Below are 23,851 nucleotides of genomic sequence, written 5' to 3'. Positions count from 1 at the left end.
GGTCGCTCTCTCTCCAAACTAACTTTATTCTCAAAATGTTGAGTTTAATGTCGACACGTCGAGATTAAAGTCGACAGGATATTTCAACTTTATTCTCGAAATGTCGAGTTTAATGTCCAGACCAGACGTCAAAGCAAGTCTCAGGGTAAGGGCTTACGGCCACCCCTTTCAGAAGTAACCTGTTTGCCCATTGTGGAACGTTGTGTTGTGATTTTGTTGAAGTGGAACGGAGCTGAAGTGGAACGTGGCTGAAGTGATTGTGCTACTGGAAGATGCGACGGCTGGAACAGGAAAGAGGGCGTAAAGAACCGTGAACAACCCACCAAGACAACCAATAGGGCTGGGTGACCAGGTCAGTGGCAGGGACTGAACTCCCCACTAACGTTGTCCTGTGTCTCGCTCTCGCTCTCGCTCGCTCTCTCTCTCTCTCTCCTTTGTCTCAGAAGCTGACACGAGTCCTCTGACTGCCTCAGTCCAGCACTGAAGATTTGAGTTGAACTCTGCTCCCCATCCCCTTTCCCTACACATTGACCCACTATTCTGCCTCGCACGGCCGGGCGGCCACAATGCTTGTTTGGCATGCCTGTGTGTGTGTGCGGCTGCACAGAAAGTAGCCTACTGGCACTGAAAAGGTGAATAGATTGTAGGATGGCCAAAGAAGTTGTAGCATTGTAAAACCTTTTAAAATCTCCAAACAATCACAACTAGGGCAGTTCATCACAGTTCATCCATTGCAACTGGATTGATGAAGGGTCACTTACACCTATAGGCTACATTGTATTTGGGAAAAGCAAAAGGTATCAGCATAATGTTATATTTTTATTTATTTATTAATAAACAAAAACATTTCTGTTAGTTCCATGCCGTTTTCAACAGCTATCAAAAACAAAGGTAATTTTTGGACGGATGGAATTTTTGTGAATGCTTCTTCTACATAAGATTAAGTCATCTTTAGTTCATGTGATAATTTGTGCATTGACAATAAAGTAAGTAACAGTAGTCTGAACCAAAATGCTGTTTTACATCTAACCAGTGGTGCAAATAACTGACATGTCCAAATAGGCCTTGATGAAATGCGTCGCTAGACTGTTCATACACATTTTAACGGGCCAAAGTTGAAGAGCTGTTGTCCGTTATTGTTCATGCAAATATACGCTGATTCATGTTCCCTTGCATTGTGTAACTGAGGTCCATGGCTTTCACCAGACCAAGCTCAATCTTTTAAGAAATCAAAAAATAAATAGCGGGCAGATCAGGCTGGGTTCACCCAGCCTAGTCCATAGGCGCCCGATATTGTTTAATTTTCCGATTGAGATATCCACACTCTGGCTATTCTAAATGCATCAGGGAGTTATGACAAAGCTGTAACTAACAAACTAGATCCTAATAGAAAGCTGTTAGCTTCCCTAAGCTACAGGTAGGCCTATAAGGTAGGCCTATTTACAACATAAATTGTCAATAGGCTATGCTGGCGACACAAATAAAATCTCCTTTGGAAACCAAAGGCTTACGCCTTACAGTATCAAGCGGACTTAAACTGCCATATCGTGGCAAAGTTGTAATTCACGCAGCTCCATGAGTCAAGGAAAGCGCGAATGAAGTAGCCACTTCTAAATGGGACCCACTACACAGTAACTTAAGGTGTGTTGCTAAAGCAGTCATTGTTTGGATACTTCACACACACATGCTTTTTAATCTCACAGACTACAACTACCAAGCTGGAATCAAAGCACATTGATTCCCCTCTCACACCCTGCACGCACCTAAAACAAATAAACAGGCGTCTCGGTCTCATGCATGTATAGGCAAAACTGTATCAGACCGGAGTAACGTTGGTAAATCTTTCATTGCACAGAATGATTTTTGTAGCACGTGCAACAAATGACAGTCGAAAGATACAATTACAGTGCTGCTATCAATTTGCTTGGTATAACCGCATTTATAGTTTTCTACAAATGCAATCAAATTTGCCTCCATCACTCAACCAACGCCAACGGTAACATTATTGTACCTATAGGTCCTTATTGATATTATAAGATTAACATAGGCCTACCTGCAGTAAAAACCAAGCATGTCCATGTTTCTCAGATTTATTTCGGCTTCAAGAAGAAATGGGAATTACATTTCATGTGAACATCGTCCTATCCTTATTAGACGTTCTCTGCGGTAAACTACAGTCCTTGTAGGAAGCGTCCATTGTTTTTCCAACCCACTTAACTTCCAACAAAATTACGTCTCACTGCAACGATGCGCCATCTAGTGGACAAACGACTATGTATCGCCAATGCTGGAAATGCAGCCATGATGATGATGATGATGAATATTTGGCTTTCTTTTAATCCTACTGAATTTGTAATTATGTATCGGCCGTTCTAATACCGATAGTATGTGCATGCCTATGTGTGTGTGTATATATGTGTGCACACTGCCATCTACAGGCCAATGAGTGTACTGTCACTAAATGTACACATAACCTACATTTTTTTAGACCACCCCATGGATGAAATTCTACGAAACTTGGCATACCCCCAGAGAATGCCAGGTCAATCATACACATAAAATTTGGTGCAGTTTTGAACATCTTAACTGAAGATGGGGGCGATTAAAGCAGAATTGTAATCCAAATATAATTAGTTTTTTTTTTTTTTTGTTCAACTGAAGAACATTTTGAGACATCCTATTGTTAATTTTGTCAAGGCTGCATTAAGGTCCAATAACACTAGGGGCTGTATTTTGCACCCTGGCGCATGGCGTAAAACTCGTTTTCCACCGGCGCAAAGTTTAATTCCATAATTTGCACGTTTATTTTTTAAACAATGCACTCAGGGGTGTGGCCTGGCACATTGTCTAAAAATCGCTATTGTACACCTGGTCAGAAGTCTTTGGCGAGTTGTTTATGTTATTTTAAGAGCGCATTGTCAACAGTCATATTGGCAGGTGCATGCACCATCCTTCTATTATACATGAACGCACACCAGCGCATGTCCATGCAAAACATTACAAATTGCATTATTACAATGGGAAACATAATTAGAATAAAGATATTACGAAATACTGTACATCTCATGATGAGTAGTTATTCACCATCATTTGCAAATTGGCAATGACGGTTAAAAGTGATTAGGGGAGAGGCGAGAGACACGCATGGAGCACAGCTGAAGACGCACTGTCACAAGATATAAGCAACTCTTCTGCAGGATAAATGTTTTGTTCAGTCATTTGAGCAATATTTGGGTAAGTGTTGGTTTTTTCAGCCTATGTTTTCGATAGTAACCCATTGTCATTTAATAGTGAAAGTAACTGTGTATAACTGTCTTGTCGTTGACTGACACCTTGGTGAAGTTAGTTTCTCTTTGCCAGTGAGTTCAAATAATAGACGCGTGAAGGCTATGCTAGGTTATAGTAAAGCATGGTTTAGTGGAATGACTATTCCATACGGTCTCGCAAGCAGCCTCCTTCAAAAGCACCGCTGAATGTCAAAATACCGATGCATTTATTTGACATCGCGCTTTGTGCCATTAAAGGGAATGACCGATGTCATTCTCATTGGTTTGAATGATGTTACGCCCCAAACACACCCATATGACTGATTAAAAAAACCTAACACCGTGTTGCGCCATGCGCTCGACGTTTGATAACGAAACCCCTCCCAATGTGGACTGGACATCCTACTAAATTTGAATAAGCTTTTGACGAGTGACGATGCGCTTTAGAATGTCATGATGGGGCCCACGGTCTCGCAAGCAGCCTCCTTCAAATGCGCCGTTGAATGTCAAAATACCGATGCATTTATTTGACATCGCGCTTTGCGCCGTTAAAGGGAATGACAGATGTCATTCTCATTGGTTTAAATGATGTTACGCCCCAAACACACCCATGACTGATTAAAAAAACCTAGGAACACCTTGTTTAGCCATCTAATTTTAAAACCCTCCCAATGTGGACTGGACATCCTACTAAATTTGAATAAGCTTTTGACGAGTGATGATAACTGTCATAATAGGGCCCTCTGACTGATGTTTTGCCTGCATCTGTATTGAGGCGTATATCTGCATCTGTATTGAGGCGTATATCATTTAAAACCTTAAGAGATGTTTCAGTGCTGTAATTTGTCTGAAAACCTGACTGAAAGTAATCAAAATACCCATTTAATGTTAAGAAGGTGGTAACTTGATTACAGACTATTTTTTCAATAATTGTGCCTTTTAGGTTGTGGCAGCCTCTCTGCGAACGCAAAAAAAGGGACTCGACAGTTCGTTTTTTTATTTTTTTTAAATCATTTTCAGGGAACGTTCCCTAAAGGAATAGACTAATCTAAATTAAATAAATCTAAATGAATTAATTCAGTCCCTTTGATGGAGGCAACTTGCTAAAAAGAAAAAGTGACTTACTACATAAGTTATCAATTTTGTTTTCATTGTGGTCAACATTATAGTGTCTCAAATGATCACATGTGACTGACTGACTGACATATTTTAATACCCTCAGCGATAGAGAGGTAAATGATCATTTAGGCCTAGTAACACTAATTAATTAAAGCAATACAAGTGATAAAAAGTGCCCTTAAAGGTTAGTTTTTATAATTACATATGACTTGGCCAACCACATGTAATTGATTAGCTGAAGCAGGCCTAATGATGACCTCATGTCATACTCATGGAATGGGTGTGTGAGTTGGTGGCAGGAAGGAAAATGGAAATATTGCGGGAGTGCATCACAACCCACTTCTGCTTTCTGTGGCTGTTAAATACGGCGGTGAGAGTGTCCTCCGCTTCACATTCTCCTTCATCAGGCCACAGAGCAATAACAATGTTACCAAGGACATTCATCAGCAGCCTGACCATCATGGCTACCATTGCTTCAGTTGTCTGGCAAAGAGCAGGTAAAATTGAATCTCTTCATTGTGGTTTTTAACACAACATATCATACTTTGTTACTACTACTTTGTTATTGTATATGTTGTAGTTCAGTATTTTTTGACAATGTGGTGGTCAGTGCAGTTTGTGTGAATTCAAACAGCAACTGATATTTCACATGTCCTCCAGATGCGCAAGAAAAGTATCTGTCCTGTTGCACGAGAGTGTCTAAAAAAGAGGTGATGGATCCAATCATTGGATTGAAAGTACAGAGGCCAGACAAACTTTGTGTTGCTGCAGTGATGTAAGGAAGATTTCTTTCTTTCAGCTATTTCACATAGATAGCTCTGCTAAGAAAGAAGTGGTGATGCATGGACCTCTGGATTTTCTGAAATGTTCAATAAATAAAATGGCAGCATACAGTATCAACTCTGTGGTCTACACTAGTGTTGAACTCAATCTCTTCTGTATCTCCATGCAGTGTTAAGACGGATAAAAATGAAAAGCATTGCTGCTCTCCTCACGCTAAATGGTTGAAACTCAAGATTATGGAGTTCAAGTAAGTAACCGCAATCATCTAATGCCATTTTCACAAATTTAAATGAATAATTCCTGATTGTCTTAATGAGGGAATATGAGGTGATGACACTGAAGCCACCTAGTGTAGTTGCGGTGGAAGAGAATCTCTCATGTTGATCTCATTTTCTCTTCTCTTGTCTGGAATAGGAGGAAGCTGGACAGGGAGACACAGACTAAGCCCTCACTACTGTCTCGTATCACAAGGTCCAGCCAAAAAGCTTAAACAACCAAGATGCAACTCACCAGATGACCAGTCTGGTTTATCTTTTAAAAATGTTTTTTTCCATATTCATACAGTGCTTTATATTATTCAAGTGATTTATATGGTCAAATGTGTAATTTAATTATTTATTTATCTAATTTATTACAACACAAAAAGTATAGTGTTCAAGACCAGAATTTATGAAACTGACCCATATGCTGTGGTTAGATCGATGAGATAGTATTTTGATAATGAACTAGATGTACCGCATAGCGGTACAAAATATGACCGCCGCTCAGTCCTGTACATCCGTTCCGCGAAAATAAATCACACTTCAATTTGTCTCCATATTTTACTCCATCCCCCACTCTTGAAACTTTTGTGTATGCTTGTTTGGCATGCCTGAGTGTGTGTGTGCGGCTGCACAGAAAGTAGCCTACTGGTGCTGAAAAGGTGAATAGATTGTAGAATAGCCAAAGAAGATGTAGCATTGTTATAAAACCTTTAAAATCTCTAAACAATCACAAGTAGGGCAGTTCATCACAGTTCATCCATTGCAACTGGATTGATGAAAGGTCACTTACACCTGTAGGCTACATTGTATTTGGGAAAAGCAAAAGGTATCAGCATAATGTTATTTATTTATTTATTTTTTATGTATTTATGAACAAAACATCTCTGTCAGTTCCATGCCGTTTTCAACAGCTATCAAAACAAAAGTCATTTTGGATGGATGGATTTTTCGCGAATGTTTCTTCTTCTACATAAGATTTTAGTCATCTTTAGTTCATGTAATACTTTATTGTCAATGCACAAATTAAGTAACAGTAGTCTGAAACGTTATTGTTAATGCACAAATTAAGTAACAGTAGCCTAGTCTGAAACGAAATGCTGTTTTACATCTAACCAGTGGTGCAAATAACTGACATGTCCAAATGGGCCTTGATGAAATGCGTCGCTAGACTGTTCATACACATTTTAACGGGCCAAAGTTGAAGAGCTTTTGTCCGTTATTGTTAGTGCCAATATAGGCTGATTCATGTTCCCTTGCATTGTTTAACTGAGGTCCATGGCTAGTCTGGCTTTCATCAGACCAAGCTCAATCTTTTAAGAAATCAAAAAAATAAATAGCGGGCAGATCAGGCTGGGTTCACCCAGCCTAGTCCATAGGCACCCGATATTGTTTAATTTTCGATTGAGATATACACGCTCTGGCTATTCTAAATGCAAAAAAATGCATCAGGGAGTTATGACAAAGCGGTAACTAACAAACTAGATCCTAATAGAAAGCTGTTAGCTTCCCTAAGCTACAGGTAGGATTATAAGGTAGGCCTATTTACAACATAAATTGTCAATAGGCTATGCTGGCGACACAAATAAAATCTCCTTTGGAAACCAATGGTTTCGCCTTACAGTATCAAGCCGGACTTAAACTGTCATATCGTGGCGAAAAGTTGTAATAACATTCACGCAGCTCCATGAGTCAAGGAAAGCCGAATGAAGTAGCCACTTCTAAATGGGACCCACTACACAGTAGCTTAAGGTGTTTTGCTAAAGCAGCCATAATGAAATGAAGGTGTCATTGTTTGGATACTTCACACACACGCTTTTTTAATTTCACAGACTACAACTACCAAGCTGTAATCAAAGCACATCGATTCCCTCTCACACCCTGCACGCACTTAAAACAAACTAAACAGGCGCCTCAGTCTCGCATGTATAGGCAAAACTGTATCAGACCGATTGTAACGTTGGTAAATCTTCCATTGCACAGAATGATTTTGTAGCACGTGCAATAAATGACAGTCGAAAGATACAAACAGTGCTGCTATACATTTGCTTGGTATAACCGCATTTATAGTTTTCTACAAATGCAATCAATCAAATGCCTCCATCACTCAACCAACGCTAACGTAACATTACCTAGGTCCTTATTGATATTACAAGATTAAGCATTACCTGCAGTAAAACCAAGCATGTCCGATAAACATCCTCAGATTTATTTCGGCTTCAAGAAGAAATGGGAATTACACTTCATGTGAACATCGTCCTATCCTTATTAGATGTTCGCGGTAAATTACAGTCCTTGTAGGAAGGCGTCCATTGTTTTTTTTTTTCCAACCCACTTTTAACTTCCAACAAAATTAAGCCTCACTGCAACGATCGCCATCTAGTGGACAAACGACTACTTCTCGCCAATACTGAAAATGCAGCCATGATGATGATGAATATTTATTTTGGCTTTCTTTTAATCCTACTGAATTTGTAATTATGTATCGGCCGTTCTAATACCGATAGTATGTGGGTGCCTGTGTGTGTGCATGTGTATATGTGTGCACCGCCATTTACAGGCCAATGAGTGTACAGTCACTAAATGTACACATAACCTAATTTTATTAGACCCCCCCCCATGGATGAAATTCTCTGAAACTGGGCATACCCCAGAGAATGCCAGGTCAATCATACACATAAAATTTGGTGCAGTTCTGAACATCTTAACTGAAGATAGGGGCGATTAAAGCAGAATAATATTGCATTTTCATTTTTTACCGGGGGGTGGGGGTGCAAATCACATGAGTGATTATGAGCCAGGTTGATGTGGGCCCTTGAGACCAACATACCATAAAAGATTCTTCATCCTCAGTGCCACGGTTCAGGTATTTATTTAGGAAAAACTGTTTTTTTTTTTGCGGTTCAGGGGGCCCAGCGGGAAATTAAATTTTTCTGTAAAAGTCTAGTGGGGCTACATGCCCACCAAATTTCATGTACCCCGGTGGTTCGGTGTCCCGGGTATCAATGACCAAAAATTCAGGGAGTAGATGACGGGAAAAATTCTTGAATTGTGTGCATGTGTGCGTGTACAAATTTATGTTTATGTGTGTGGGTGTGTGTGTGTGTGTGTGTATGTGCGTGCTTGTGTGTTTGCCTGCGTATGTGTGTTTGTGCATGTGCATGCATGCGTACATATGTCTACTGTGTGAGTATGTCATTATGATTACTGTAAATGTATGTGTGTGTGCGTGTGTATCTGTTTATGCACATGTGTGCACATGGAATGGGTTAACATGACCCCTGGAGGCAAACATACGGAAAAATTGGTCATCCTAGGCTCTACAGTTCTCAAGATATTCACAGAGAACTGTGTCTGCCCTACCCTCCTTTCGGGATGTCCAGTCCAGCGGGGGCTACAGATCAAAACGAAGAATGACGGTTCCATGCTATCCATGTGGGGTACATGCCCACCAAGTTTTGTGTACCCGGTCTTTCAGTGTCCGGGAATCCTTGTTGGTGTCGTCACTAAATGTACACATAAATTATTTTATTGTAAGGCCCCCATGAACGAAAGTACACAAAACTTGGCATGCATTCGGAGGGTGTCATAATGATCCTACACTTTTAATTTCGTGCAGTTTTGACCTTGTCAGCCAGAGATATTGTGATGAAAACACCTAATTTTTGCTTTTTTAATTTTTAACTAGGTGGCGCTATACATGAAATAAGTGGTAATGGGATGGGTTGACATGCCCCTTAAGACCAACATACATAAAAAGGTGGACCTCCTAGGCCCTACGGTTCTCGAGATATTCACAGAAAACTGTCTCCGGCCACCTACAGGCCAGTTGGTGTATAGTAACATAAATTAATTTATTGTGTGGCCCCCCATGAACGGAATTCCACAAAACTTGGCGTGCATACAGAGGGTGTCATAATGATCCTACACTTCCAATTTCGTGCAGTTTTGACTATGTTAGGTCACAGATACCTTCAATTACAACACCTCATTTTTACTTTTTTGTGTTTAACTAGGTGGCGCTATACATGAAATGAGTGGTTATGGAATGGGTTGACATGGCCCCTTGAGATCAACATACAAAAAAAAGGTGGTCCTCCTAAACCTTACGGTTTTCGAGATATTCACAGAAAACTGTGTCTGCCCTACCCTCCTTTCGGGGGGTCCAGTCCAGCGGGGGGGCTACAGATCAAAACGAAAAACGATGGTTCCATGCTATCCATATGGGGTTACATGCCCACCAAGTTTCGTGTACCCCGGTCTTTCAGTGTCCCGGGAATCATTGACGGAAATTTGGGCATGCGAAAAAAAAAAAAAAAAAAAAAAAAAAAAAATCTGACAAAACCTATATGACCGCCGCTTCGCTGCGCGGCGGTCATAATAATGTGTGTCAATACAAGTTGTATTGCACTCTTTTAAGAATTTAATTTATTTCACATTTGAAATGGTGTGTACTGGAGAAACATTCTTTCATCCATGAGATGCTCTATAAGATTTGTACCTCAGTAATGATTTTCATATTTTACACGGTGTACAATTTACCATTGACTGAAGAATATGTGTCCTTGACCACAAAATAAAAAGAAGAAAAAACTAAAGTTTGCTGTGTAATCATGCATTATATTTCGGTAATGATTAATGTTCTAAAAGAGTTATCAAAAGAGCTGCTGTTTATAAGGATCAAAGGCCCTAATGCAAATGCTGGGCAAAGTGCAAAGTCTATGAGCAAAGTTCTCATGCATCCCTAATAAAACAGAACGTTCGGGAACGTTAGCATATGATTCTCTGAAGATTAGTTAGAACCAAACCAAAAGCAAACGTTTAGGAAACGTTCCCTCTGGGTTGTGCAGAAGCCTGACGTTCCCTAAATGTTGAGGGAACAAACATTATCCTGGTTGCGCTGTAACCTCCACACAACAGTCCTGTTTGATTGTTTTTTTGGTTGAGAACAACTAAAAAAAGAACATTTTTAGAATATTGTGCAGAAGTTTATTAAGCTCCATTTTAGTTTTTGAGGTACAATATAAAAGGTTTGCAGCCACTTGATTAGATTTGGCTTCCCTGTATGCCACAGTGACAGCTCAAAGATCCATTGTCTTAACAAAATATAAGCAAGATAAATAACCTGTCAAAGGAATATATTTAGGTGAAAATACTTGAAATAAGCAACCATCTAACTGTAGAACAATTTTCACAAATAAGAAATTTTCACTCGCAAGATTTAAGTACAATTTCACTTATACATTAGGCTACAATTGTCCAGACATTAATTGGAGAAATGAATGGGAAACTTACTGCCAGAGTTCCTGCTCTCTCAGGGAAGGGGTGGGACGGCTCTATTACCCACATTGCTCTGCTATACCTCTTGAGAATTTCAAACTAGACCCGGCAGACTATCCTACTTAGACCTTAAGACCTTGAATACCTATCAGTTCATCAAGCACTTATAATGAGTAAGTATACCAAGTTTGAGATGAAGACTTTCTGAATAAAGAAGGACCCTCTATCCGCAAAGATGAGAACATTTCAATGAAAGGATGAATAGCTTTTTATACTTATATGACAGCAGCAAGGCATCCATCAGTAGGTTCAGTCAAGGTTTATTTGTTTTATCATTAATAATTGAATTGAATGAATTATTTATTTATTTTCTCTTGCCACTTGCCAACCACCCCCACCCCCTAACAGGTACATCCTTCTCACTCACACACCATTACGCCATAATCCCTCACACACACACGCACCATTACCCCCCCCGCCACATACCATTTAAACATCCCCCTCCCACACACCCCACATGACCCTCCCCACACACACACACATACACACACCACTCCCTCCCATACACACACACACAATACCTTTTCAATTACTACTTTTAGTTTATTCTCCTGAGCACAACAATTTCATTACTTATAATTCCTTTTATGTACATGACAATAAACTACTTAAACTTGATGTTTTCAGTTTGTTATTTCTTAGAGTAAAATGAGGAAGTAGTCATGATGATTATAGACAACAGTTTACCATCTGACATAATGGAAACTATAAATAGTTCAAGACTCCACACATGCTTTGAGAGCATATATGGTCATTTTAAGAAGCAATACTTAGTACAGTAGTTGGAATGACATCATCAATGCAGTTTTACAATATTATTCACAGTCATTCAGAGTCCACAGTTAAGCTGTCCAAAAATAAAGAATGGTAAAGAGCAACGGGTGAAATCAGTACACTGAAGAAAGGCAACTATCCCAAAACGTCCATATGGCCATTAGACAACAAAAAGTGAATTTGAAATGCTGTCCTGTTTCTTGTAATAAAATAAACACAAGAAATGTATCTAAACAAATGGGAAAATAAATAATTGGGAAAGGGTGTTTGGAAACAGGTCAGTGCTCACCAGGCCCAAGGTCAAGGGGGCCAAAAAACTGACCCTCTAACAATGAAATGAATTTACCATAATAATTCCACAATAATAAAATCGTGAAAAATGTAAAAAAGAGACTTGTTGCAATGCCATGTGCTTTACATTAACATGTTTTTTGAGGGGCGGGGGGTGCCTTTATTTAGGTAGGACAGTGAAGTCTATTTCATGGAGGGACATTTCCTCTCAGGACACGTGGATAAATGGAAAGAGACACATGGAATTCTCCCCATCTCAACACATGTCATGTCATGTAACAAATGCTGTGTCACCATTCCCCACACTTTGTTTCAGAAGCAAGACAACAAGAGCATGATGAGACTTTATTTTTATACATCTTCAGTTCCTTCCTCTTTCACAAAATCGTAAGGCTTCCCGGATGTTAAACAAATAGACATGTACTGTAAGACAAAAAGAGGTTTGAGTCAAAAGTGTTGACATTGTGCTCAGAGATGCTAACTACTCCAAGAAATGTATTTCATCACTAGCAGACCGTAAACATAACACAGCTCAGGATCTTCAGTGGAAGACTGAATCATGTCAAGGAGTGGAGCAATTCCTCCCTCCATTTGACTGGTTTGGCCACAATTTACAAGGCAGCACACTAATGATCTCACTTCATGCCAAGTTAAAGAGAAGAGGTGGGTAGTGGGCGCCTTTAGTTAATGGAACGCAGGGGATTTTTTGGAAGGAGGTTGCAGCCCACTTCTGCTTTCTGAGGACTTTAAATACTCCTGCCAAACGTTCCTCTGAGAAGTGCTATTTCCAGATCAGACCAGAGAATCAATGAACATGCAGTCTACCAGTATCATAGTCCTTGTTGTATTAGTCAATTGGGGAAAAGCAGGTACTGTAGATCATTTGTGGTTTGTTGTCTTATTGTTTACATTATTGTTGCTATTTGTGATATTGCACTGTTCTGTTTGGTACTGTGGTGGTCACTGCAGCACAGACTGATGTTTCACCGTGTTCTGCAGGTGCAGAAAAGCCTGTGTCCTGCTGTAAGCAAGTGTCTAATGCAGAGGTGAACGACAACATCATTGGTTTCAAAATACAGGAGGAAGACAAACCCTGTGTCCGTGCAATAATGTAAGAAAACATGTTCAATTCCACTGTACTTAACTCATAGATATGGGGAATTGGGTTACAACTTTATGCATATTATTGAATGATTATGGTGTAAACCAGTGTGCTGACACTGAACTGTTCTGTTTATCTTTTCAGCCTGACCACAGTTAAGAATGAGCACTTTTGCTGCAATCTTTTCTCCCCCTGGGTGAAGAGGAAAATTGAAGAATTTGTGTAAGTGAAGCTTTTGAGTTCATCATTAAAAAACAAAAGCTTGTATTAGCCACAGATACCAAATTATTCGGAAAGATAATATTAGCCATATCTAGATATTTAAAAAACTTAGATATTGATAATGATATGAACCATTTTATGTTTGCTTGCGTTTTCAGGACTAACCTGAGGAGGACGAGGGCATCCACAGCCTCCACAATACTGACTCGCCTCACTTCCCCAACACCGAGTTCAGCATTCAGAACTGACCAGTCAACAACAGAAGGGTCTGGATTGTGACCGCCATGGCTGGAAAACTGATTGGTTAAAATTGTGAAGTGCACATTTGTGTGTCCATAGATCTATTTTTCGGTATTTTTTATCTGGTTGTAAATACATTGACTTATTTAAATTAATATGATACTATTTATTATTTCAAATGATGGCATAGTGTATGACCTTTTCTAGGCCCATAATAATATACAGTACTTAAGTTAAGTGAGTAGGTTTGCACTGTTGCCTCCTTGGGTGGTATGGAGAATTTTACCATTTCACATAACTGAAATGTATGTTTCGAATCAAAGTTGTGTTTATCTATGAATTTCAATGGTTGTAGAAATTGTGGCTTGGACAGAAAATAAAACACACAGAAATGAGGTTTGGTGGTGTTCCATGGTGTCCAAAAAATAGTTGTCATACCCTTTTTGAATAAATGTCATGCCAATTCATATTTCACCCAAGGTCACGTCCTCTCTCTCTCACACACACACACACACACACACACACACACACACACACACACACACACACACACACACACACACATACACATCACACAGAGAAAAAGAGAGAGAGAATCTGCAACTGCACTGTATAGCATCATATATAACCCTCCAAAATAAACATGTCAGGACTGCAGAGAAACAAACTGCATGCGGAGTCAAGACATTTGAAGATGACACAGAAAACAAGCATCTAGGTGTCTGAGTTTCCATTCCTTGGATTCTGAATGTGTAAGGTGTCCTCAGGATGAGAATTGCATTGGCCATCAAAAGTTTAAACGTGCATTGAACATTAGACAGACAGAAATTAAGAAATCGACCTTGAATAACTACCAAGTAGTTTATCAACTACTGTATATAGTAGTGGCATACAAGAAGAAATATATAAATGGTGGGTGAATTAACAATTTATTACCAGTAAATCATAAATAGAGACAAGGCAGACCAATGAGACCAATATCACTAAACATTGAATGTAAGGTAGAACTAGATAGGTCAATATACTGTAACAATGTAACAAAAGAACAAGAACAAAGTAAGCTTAGCAAAATAACAAACTTAAACTTAAACTTAACAAGTTAAAAAGTTAGAATGTCAAATACACCAGATAAAACAATTAATCAAATAAAGAAAAGGCAAAAGTAAAGTGAGAATCTGTATTCTTCCCCTTATATCTAAAAATAACTTAACATATTAAAATATAGATGGCATTCATCTGGAAACCCCCAAATCCCCCAGGCAACTCTGTTATCTGAGAGCAGAGGATGTGGGCACATCTCATCAGAGAATGTATCAAATATCCCACGTTACAGAAACATCATGGGTGGGTTGCACCAACAAGGATTAAGTTTTAACCTGGATTAAATCAAGGCTTTTCCTTTAATCCAATTGCACAACAAGTTTAAAGATAAGCAAGTATGTAACAACTGTTAATGAACTAGATGTACCGCAGATTGGTACAAAATATGACCGCCGCCCAGTCCAGGACATTTTTTCCACAAAAATAAGTCACGTTTGTAAAATTGTGTTCATTTCCTGCTTTGTTCCTTTTTTTGTTTGTTATTGAGTGTGTGCAGAGTGTGTGGTTGTTTTTGTGTATATGTACCATACCTGCGCTGGTGCCGACTACCCCTCACCATGCCTTAGTTATGCTGCTATAGCATAGTGCTGTCATGGACTTTTCATGTGTCACGCCGTACAACCCCCCCATCTCCCCTTCTCTCTCTCTCAACTCTCCCTCTCTTGCCTATTCTCACTATGATATACTGTAACAATATATAGTACCACTGATTACTTATTGACATTAACCATTTTGATTTTCAGTAATACTAACCCACTCTACATCTCTCTTTCTTTCCCCTTACTATACCTCACTTGTGAAGTATATCATCACCAGTCAACCATCCATGTGTTGGCCCTCCTCTCACCCATCTCACCTGAAGTCCCATCCTCGACTGCCCTATTACTGTCACCCTATCTGGATTCCTGGCCCGTACAGCCTAGTGACCCATCACCTGCCTACGACAATTCTGCCCGGATTCCTGGACCGTCTGCCGACCCACCACATGCCCCTTGACAACTCCCTTCCCCTGGACAAATCCAACGCTGGACTATTTGAACTTTCTGTCACTAAATCAGGATTAATGAATTATCAAACCAGATACATAATCATCCCACCTCTTGTAACTTTCAGCTCAAGTGCTTTTTAACACCATATCTTATTCTCTACACCTGACTATCATATGCATTTGTCATGTATACAGACCTTACTGTCCTGTATTGACCCTAGGCAGATGGGTCAGGCCCTTGAGTCGTGGATCTGCTCGAGGTTTCTTCCTATATGTATCTCCGATTCTAGGGAGTTTTTCCTCGCCCCTGTTACCCATGGGCCTCTCTCTTTCTTTTCTTTTCTTCCTTTCTTTCCTTTTTCTCTGATTGCCTACATTCTGTAAAGCGCCATGATACATGTGTAATGTTTTGGCGCTCTATAAGCACAATAAATTAAATTATTTAAATTAAATATGTGTGCTTCTGTGTGTGTTTATTGAGTGTGTGTGCCTGCATGTCAGTTAGTTTTTGTGTGTGTGTGATTGTGTGTGTGTGTGTGTGTTTGTGTATGTAGGTGTGTTTGTATGTGTGAGTGCATGTGTGTGAGAGTGCGTGTGTATGTGTGTTTATGTGCATGTTTGTGCGTGTCGTGTGTATGCCTGTATGTGTGTGTGCATGTATGTGTGTGCGCATGTGTAGCGTGCTATTCAACCACTTTACCAATAACATAGCCCATCTGTTACAATAATGCATACAGAACAGGTTCCTTCCTTCAAAATACTGTAGGGGACTAGTGAATCACCATCATTGGAATGGGTTAACATGGCCCCTGGAGGCAAACATATGCAAACAATTTGGTCATCCTAGGCACTACGGTTCTCAAGATATTCACAGAAAACTCTTTTGGTGTACAGTCCCTAAATGTACACATAAATTAATTTATTGTATGGCCCCCCATGAACGAAAATCCAAGAAACTTGGCATGCATTCAGAGGGTGTCATAATGATCCTACACTTTCAATTTCGTGCAGTTTTGACCATGTCAGCCAGAGATATTGTGATTACAATACCTAATTTTTTGCTTTTTCATTTTTAACTAGGTGGCACTATACATGAAAAGAGTGGTTATGGGATGGGTTGACATGGCCCCTTAAGACCAACATACAAAAAAAGGTGGTCCTCCTAGGCCCTACGGTTCTTGAGACATTCACAGAAAACTGTGTCTGGCCACCTACAGGCCAGTTGGTGTAAAGTAACATAGATTAATTTATTGTATGCCCCTATTGTAGACTGATATCTACACACCACCCGAGCTACCGTTTGTTTGTGGGACAATAGGGAGGAGCTTCAGGAAAATTGGACAATTTGATCGTTTTTTATTATGATTGACAGACCGGAAAGGTCCATGAGGAACTCCAACCATTAATCCTGCTACAATGCATCCAGAAGTAGGCTAAGTATCATATTATAAAGACTTCTCAGTTCAAAGAGAACAGCACTAGAGATACCGTTTTCTTGGCTATCCACTGGATGTGGATGCCTATGAATTATAATCTGACATATACGGTGTATATATTAGGGCATCCTCAGATATCAGAGTCAGGTGTCAGACATCAGATGAAAAGGCATCAGGTCTCAGGAAAACCTCTGTCATGTTTATAGAATTCACACAATCAGATATGAAAGGGTTAGGAAAATCTGTGTCAGATAAAACTGCATCAGGCAAAAGGAACTCAGACGAAAAGCATCAGGTCTCCGAAAAACCTCTGTCAGAAAAAGCAGCGTCAGACAAAACAGCCTACATGAACATCTTATAAAACAAGGAAACATAGTTATCATGGTTAAAATCCATGATGTGATCGCAATCCCGTGACTTCGTTTGTTTAAATGAGCAATTTGTGCGATATAAATCACTTGAATAACATAAAGCTCTGTATGAATCTGAAAAAAAGACATAAAAAAAAAAACATTTTAAAAAGATCGTAAACCAGATCTTTTTGTGAGTTGCATCTTGGTTCTTTAAGCCCTTTGACTGGACGTTGTGATACGAGACAGTAGTGAGGGCTAAGTCTGTGTCTCGCGGTCCAACTTCCTCCTATTCCAGACAAGAGAAGATGAGATCAACATGAGAAAGATTCTCCTCCACCGCAACTAAACTAGATGGCTTCAATGTCATTAACTTATATTCCCTCATTAAGACATCCTGAACTGATCATTTAATTTTGTGAAAAATGTAGTAGATGATTGGGGTTACTTACAAGAACTCCATAATCTTGGGTTTCAACCATTTAGCGTGAGGAGAGCAGCAAAACTGTTCATTTTTGTCCGTCTTAACACTGCATGGAGATACAGAAGAGGTTGAGTTTAACACTGATGGACACCACAAAGTTGATATGACTGCTGGTTACTGTTTCATTTTATTTATTGGACATTTCTGAAACTCCAGAGGTCCATGCATCAACACTTTCTTAGCAAAGAAATCTATGTGAAATAGCTGACAGAAGGAGATTTTTCTTACATCACTGCAGCGACACATGATTTGTCTGGCCTCTGTGCTTTGAATCCAATGATTGGGTCCATCACCTCTTCATTAGACACTCTCGTGCAGCAGGACACAACATTTTCTGGTTGCGCATCTAGAGGGCATGTGAAATGAATACATCAGTTGCTGTTTGAATTAACACACACTGCACTGACCACCACATTGTCAAGAAATACTGTACTACAACATATACAACTAGATGTACCGTATAGCGGTACAAAATATGACCGCCGCTCAGTCCTGTACATCCGTTCCGCGAAAATAAATCACACTTCAATTTGTCTCCATATTTTACTCCATCCCCCACTCTTGAAACTTTTGTGTATGCTTGTTTGGCATGCCTGAGTGTGTAAAGCGGCTGCACAGAAAGTAGCCTACTGGTGCTGAAAAGGTGAATAGATTGTAGAATAGCCAAAGAAGATGTAGCATTGTTATAAAACCTTTAAAATCTCTAAACAATCACAAGTAGGGCAGTTCATCACAGTTCATCCATTGCAACTGGATTGATGAAAGGTCACTTACACCTGTAGGCTACATTGTATTTGGGAAAAGCAAAAGGTATCAGCATAATGTTATTTATTTATTTATTTTTATGTATTTATGAACAAAAACATCTCTGTCAGTTCCATGCCGTTTTTCAACAGCTATCAAAAACAAAAGTCATTTTTGGATGGATGGATTTTTTGCGAATGTTTCTTCTTCTACATAAGATTTTAGTCATCTTTAGTTCATGTAATACTTTATTGTCAATGCACAAATTAAGTAACAGTAGTCTGAAACGTTATTGTTAATGCACAAATTAAGTAACAGTAGCCTAGTCTGAAACGAAATGCTGTTTTACATCTAACCAGTGGTGCAAATAACTGACATGTCCAAATGGGCCTTGATGAAATGCGTCGCTAGACTGTTCATACACATTTTAACGGGCCAAAGTTGAAGAGCTTTTGTCCGTTATTGTTAGTGCCAATATAGGCTGATTCATGTTCCCTTGCATTGTTTAACTGAGGTCCATGGCTAGTCTGGCTTTCATCAGACCAAGCTCAATCTTTTAAGAAATCAAAAAATAAATAGCGGGCAGATCAGGCTGGGTTCACCCAGCCTAGTCCATAGGCACCCGATATTGTTTAATTTTCGATTGAGATATACACGCTCTGGCTATTCTAAATGCAAAATGCATCAGGGAGTTATGACAAAACGGTAACTAACAAACTAGATCCTAATAGAAAGCTGTTAGCTTCCCTAAGCTACAGGTAGGATTATAAGGTAGGCCTATTTACAACATAAATTGTCAATAGGCTATGCTGGCGACATAAATAAAATCTCCTTTGGAAACCAATGGTTTACGCCTTACAGTATCAAGCGGACTTAAACTGTCATATCGTGGCGAAAAGTAGTAATAACATTCACGCAGCTCCATGAGTCAAGGAAAGCGCGAACGAAGTAGCCACTTCTAAATGGGACCCACTACACAGTAGCTTAAGGTGTGTTGCTAAAGCAGCCATAATGAAATGAAGGTGTCATTGTTTGGATACTTCACACACACGTGCTTTTTAATTTCACAGACTACAACTACCAAGCTGTAATCAAAGCACATCGATTCCCCTCTCACACCCTGCACGCACTTAAAACAAAATAAACAGGCGTCTCAGTCTCACGCATGTATAGGCAAAACTGTATCAGACCGGTGTAACGTTGGTAAATCTTCCATTGCACAGAATGATTTTGTAGCACGTGCAATAAATGACAGTCGAAAGATACAAACAGTGCTGCTATCAATTTGCTTGGTATAACCGCATTTATAGTTTTCTACAAATGCAATCAATCAAATGCCTCCATCACTCAACCAAAGCTAACGGTAACATTACCTAGGTCCTTATTGATATTACAAGATTAACGTACCTGCAGTAAAAACCAAGCATGTCCGATAAACATCCTCAGATTTATTTCAGCTTCAAGAAGAAATGGGAATTACACTTCATGTGAACATCGTCCTATCCTTATTAGATGTTCGCTGCGGTAAATTACAGTCCTTGTAGGAAGCGTCCATTGTTTTTTCCAACCCACTTTTAACTTCCAACAAAATTACGTCTCACTGCAACGATGTGCCATCTAGTGGACAAACGACTACTTATCGCCAATACTGAAAATGCAGCCATGATGATGATGATGAATATTTATTTTGGCTTTCTTTTAATCCTACTGAATTTGTAATTATGTATCGGCCGTTCTAATACCGATAGTATGTGGGTGCCTGTGTGTGTGCATGTGTATATGTGTGCACCGCCATTTACAGGCCAATGAGTTTACAGTCACTAAATGTACACATAACCTAATTTTTTTAGACCCCCCCATGGATGAAATTCTACGAAACTTGGCAAACCCCCAGAGAATGCCAGGTCAATCATACACATAAAATTTGGTGCAGTTCTGAACATCTTAACTGAAGATAGGGGCGATAAAAGCAGAATAATATTGCATTTTCATTTTTTACGGGGGGTGGGGGTGCAAATCACAAATGAGTGATTATGAGCCAGGTTGATGTGGGCCCTTGAGACCAACATACCATAAAAGATTCTTCATCCTCAGTGCCACGGTTCAGGTAGTTATTTAGGAAAAAGTGTTTTTTGCGGTTCGGGGGGGGGGGTGGTCCCCGGGGACGAAATGAAATTTTTCCGTAAAAGTCTAGTGGGGCTACATACCCACCAAATTTCATGTACCCCGGTGGTTCGGTGTCCCGGGTATCAATGACCAAAAATTCAGGGAGTAGATGACGGGAAAAATTCTTGAATTGTGTGCATGTGTGCGTGTACAAATTTATGTTTATGTGTGTGGGTGTGTGTGTGTGTGTGTATGTGCGTGCTTGTGTGTTTGCCTGTGTATGTGTGTTTGTGCATGTGCATGCATGCGTACATATGTCTACTGTGTGAGTATGTGTCATACGTATGATTACTGTAAATGTATGTGTGTGCGTGTGTATCTGTTTATGCACATGTGTGCACATGGAATGGGTTAACATGACCCTGGAGGCAAACATACGGAAAAAATTGGTCATCCTAGGCCCTACAGTTCTCAAGATATTCACAGAGAACTGTGTCTGCCCTACCCTCCTTTCGGGGGGTCCAGTCCAGCGGGGGCTACAGATCAAAACGAAGAATGACGGTTCCATGCTATCCATGTGGGGGTACATGCCCACCAAGTTTTGTGTACCCCGGTCTTTCAGTGTCCGGAATCCTTGTTGGTGTCGCCACTAAATGTACACATAAATTATTTTATTGTAAGGCCCCCATGAACGAAAGTACACAAAACTTGGCATGCATTCGGAGGGTGTCATAATGATCCTACACTTTTAATTTCGTGCAGTTTTGACCTTGTCAGCCAGAGATATTGTGATGAAAACACCTAATTTTTGCTTTTAATTTTTAACTAGGTGGCGCTATACATGAAATAAGTGGTAATGGGATGGGTTGACATGCCCCTTAAGACCAACATACATAAAAAGGTGGACCTCCTAGGCCCCACGGTTCTCGAGATATTCACAGAAAACTGTCTCCGGCCACCTACAGGCCAGTTGGTGTATAGTAACATAAATTAATTTATTGTGTGGCCCCCCATGAACGGAATTCCACAAAACTTGGCGTGCATACAGAGGGTGTCATAATGATCCTACACTTCCAATTTCGTGCAGTTTTGACTATGTTAGGTCACAGATACCTTCAATTACAACACCTCATTTTTACTTTTTGTGTTTAACTAGGTGGCGCTATACATGAAATGAGTGGTTATGGAATGGGTTGACATGGCCCCTTGAGATCAACATACAAAAAAAAAAAAAATGGTCCTCCTAAACCCTACGGTTTTCGAGATATTCACAGAAAACTGTGTCTGCCCTACCCTCCTTTCGGGGGGTCCAGTCCAGCGGGGGGGCTACAGATCAAAACGAAAAATGATGGTTCCATGCTATCCATGTGGGGTTACATGCCCACCACGTTTCGTGTACCCCGGTCTTTCAGTGTCCCCGGAATCATTGACGGAAATTTGGGCATGCGAAAAAAAAAAATAAAAAATCTGACTAAACCTATATGACCGCCGCTTCGCTGCGCGGCGGTCATAATAACAAAGTAGTAGTAACAATGTATGATACATCTTCTGTTAAAAAACACAAGAAATAGATAGTCAATTTTACCTGCTCTTTGCCAGACAACTGAAGCAATGATAGCCAGGATGGCCAGGCTGCTGATGAAAGTCCTTGGAGACTGCATTGTTATTGCTCTGTGGCCTGACGAAGGAGAATGTGAAGTGGAGGACACTCTCACCGCCGTATTTAACAACCACAGAAAGCAGAAGTGGGTTCTCGTCCACTTCTGGAATATTTCCACCAACTGACACATCCATTCCATTGAGTATGACATGAGGTTATCGCTTTGCTTGAGCTAATCAATTACTGTACAATTGGTTGGCCATGGCAGGAAGTCATATTTAATTATAAAAACTAATGTGGCATAAAAAAAACCTTTGTGGCATTTTTATCACTTTTATCGCTTTCATTGATTAGTGTTATTAGCCCTAAATGATCATTTATCTCTTGATTACCTCTCGATAATCGCTGAGGGTATTGTGGTAAATTTCCATTGAAAAAGGCCTATTCATCACACATCATTCATCATGTCTGGACAGTTAGAAAGGCCTATACAGCACTTTGTGGTAGAAACTTTTTGCACTGTCTGCTAAAAACTCATGTGATATGTCTGGTACGGTGTTCATTTTAGGACATCCTCAGACTCAGGTGTCAGACTCAGAAAAACATCGGTCATCTTCAGACAAAACTGCCTCAGCGTCAGAAAAACCTCTGTCATCTTCAGACAAAACTGCATCAGCGTCAGAAAAACCTCTGTCATCTTCAGACAAAACTGCCTCAGCGTCAGAAAAACCAGACTCAGGTGTCAGACTCAGAAAAACCTCTGTCATCTTCAGACAAAACTGCATCAGCGTCAGAAAAACATCGGTCATCTTCAGACAAAACTGCCTCAGTTTCAGAAAAACTTCTGTCATCTTCAGACAAAACTGCCTCAGCATAAGAAAAACCTAGCTGTCATCCTCAGATAAAACTGCTTCAAACTAAACTGCCTCAGAAAAACATCTCTAAGGAGTCAGGTCTCAGAAAAAACGCTGTCAGAAAAAGTGGAGTCAGGTCTCAGAAAATCAGGTCTCAGAAAAGTATTAAGTATTAAATAAAGACAAATGTGCTATGCCATGATGTAATACCATATAATACCATTATAAAACGTTAGCAGTTGTCATTGTCATTGCACAACAATAATAGACAGACATAAAGATAGAAAGGTACTTGAAATGTAATCCCCAGGGGACAATAACTGCAGCGTTGTTGAATTCATTTGATATGAGATGTTATCTTAACTTATTTAGAGAAATGTGCCTTGTTGTTGGTACCTGCTATTTCATGTATTATCATAATGGTATTATATGGTATTACATCATGACATAGCACATTTGTCTTTATGGGGGTTTGGGAATAATGATGTGATGATAATGATGCTGGTTTCTTACTGGGGGTAGTGTACAACTGGGAAACGGTTAGCAAAAGTAAGAAATAATGGTCCAGGTGTCGTTCTGGACTTTTCGTGGTGGAAAAATGTTTAACCCACTTTTCCCTAGCTCTTTGAATGTACCGTAATCCTACGAAAAACAAATTATTTTGCTGTATGTAGTACGTAGCTTACTCCGGTATGTGCCTTACAGCAGCTGCTAATGTTACTAGCAAAGTGAGGTTAGCTATTACATCCATGGATTTCCTACAATGTGTATACCATTGGATCACTTTCTAT

At 39.8% G+C, this 23,851-nt stretch overlaps 1 protein-coding gene across 1 annotated transcript; it reads right to left on the bottom strand.

The window, feature by feature from the left end:
- Positions 1–17,419: 17,419 nt before the first annotated feature.
- LOC125309938 (C-C motif chemokine 2-like) lies at positions 17,420–22,421 on the bottom strand. Its single transcript, XM_048267059.1, has 4 exons — positions 22,192–22,421; positions 17,985–18,102; positions 17,725–17,802; positions 17,420–17,561 (listed from the first exon to the last, which is right to left on the bottom strand). Exons 1-4 carry the CDS (start codon positions 22,415–22,417, stop codon positions 17,531–17,533), a joined length of 453 nt encoding a protein of 150 aa, XP_048123016.1. The 5' UTR covers positions 22,418–22,421; the 3' UTR covers positions 17,420–17,530.
- Between the last annotated feature and the right edge of the window lie 1,430 nt (positions 22,422–23,851).

The sequence above is a fragment of the Alosa alosa genome, chromosome 16 (assembly GCF_017589495.1).
Source record: "Alosa alosa isolate M-15738 ecotype Scorff River chromosome 16, AALO_Geno_1.1, whole genome shotgun sequence".
Lineage (NCBI taxonomy): Eukaryota > Metazoa > Chordata > Actinopteri > Clupeiformes > Clupeidae > Alosa > Alosa alosa.
This window is presented reverse-complemented; position numbering and strand designations above follow the sequence as displayed.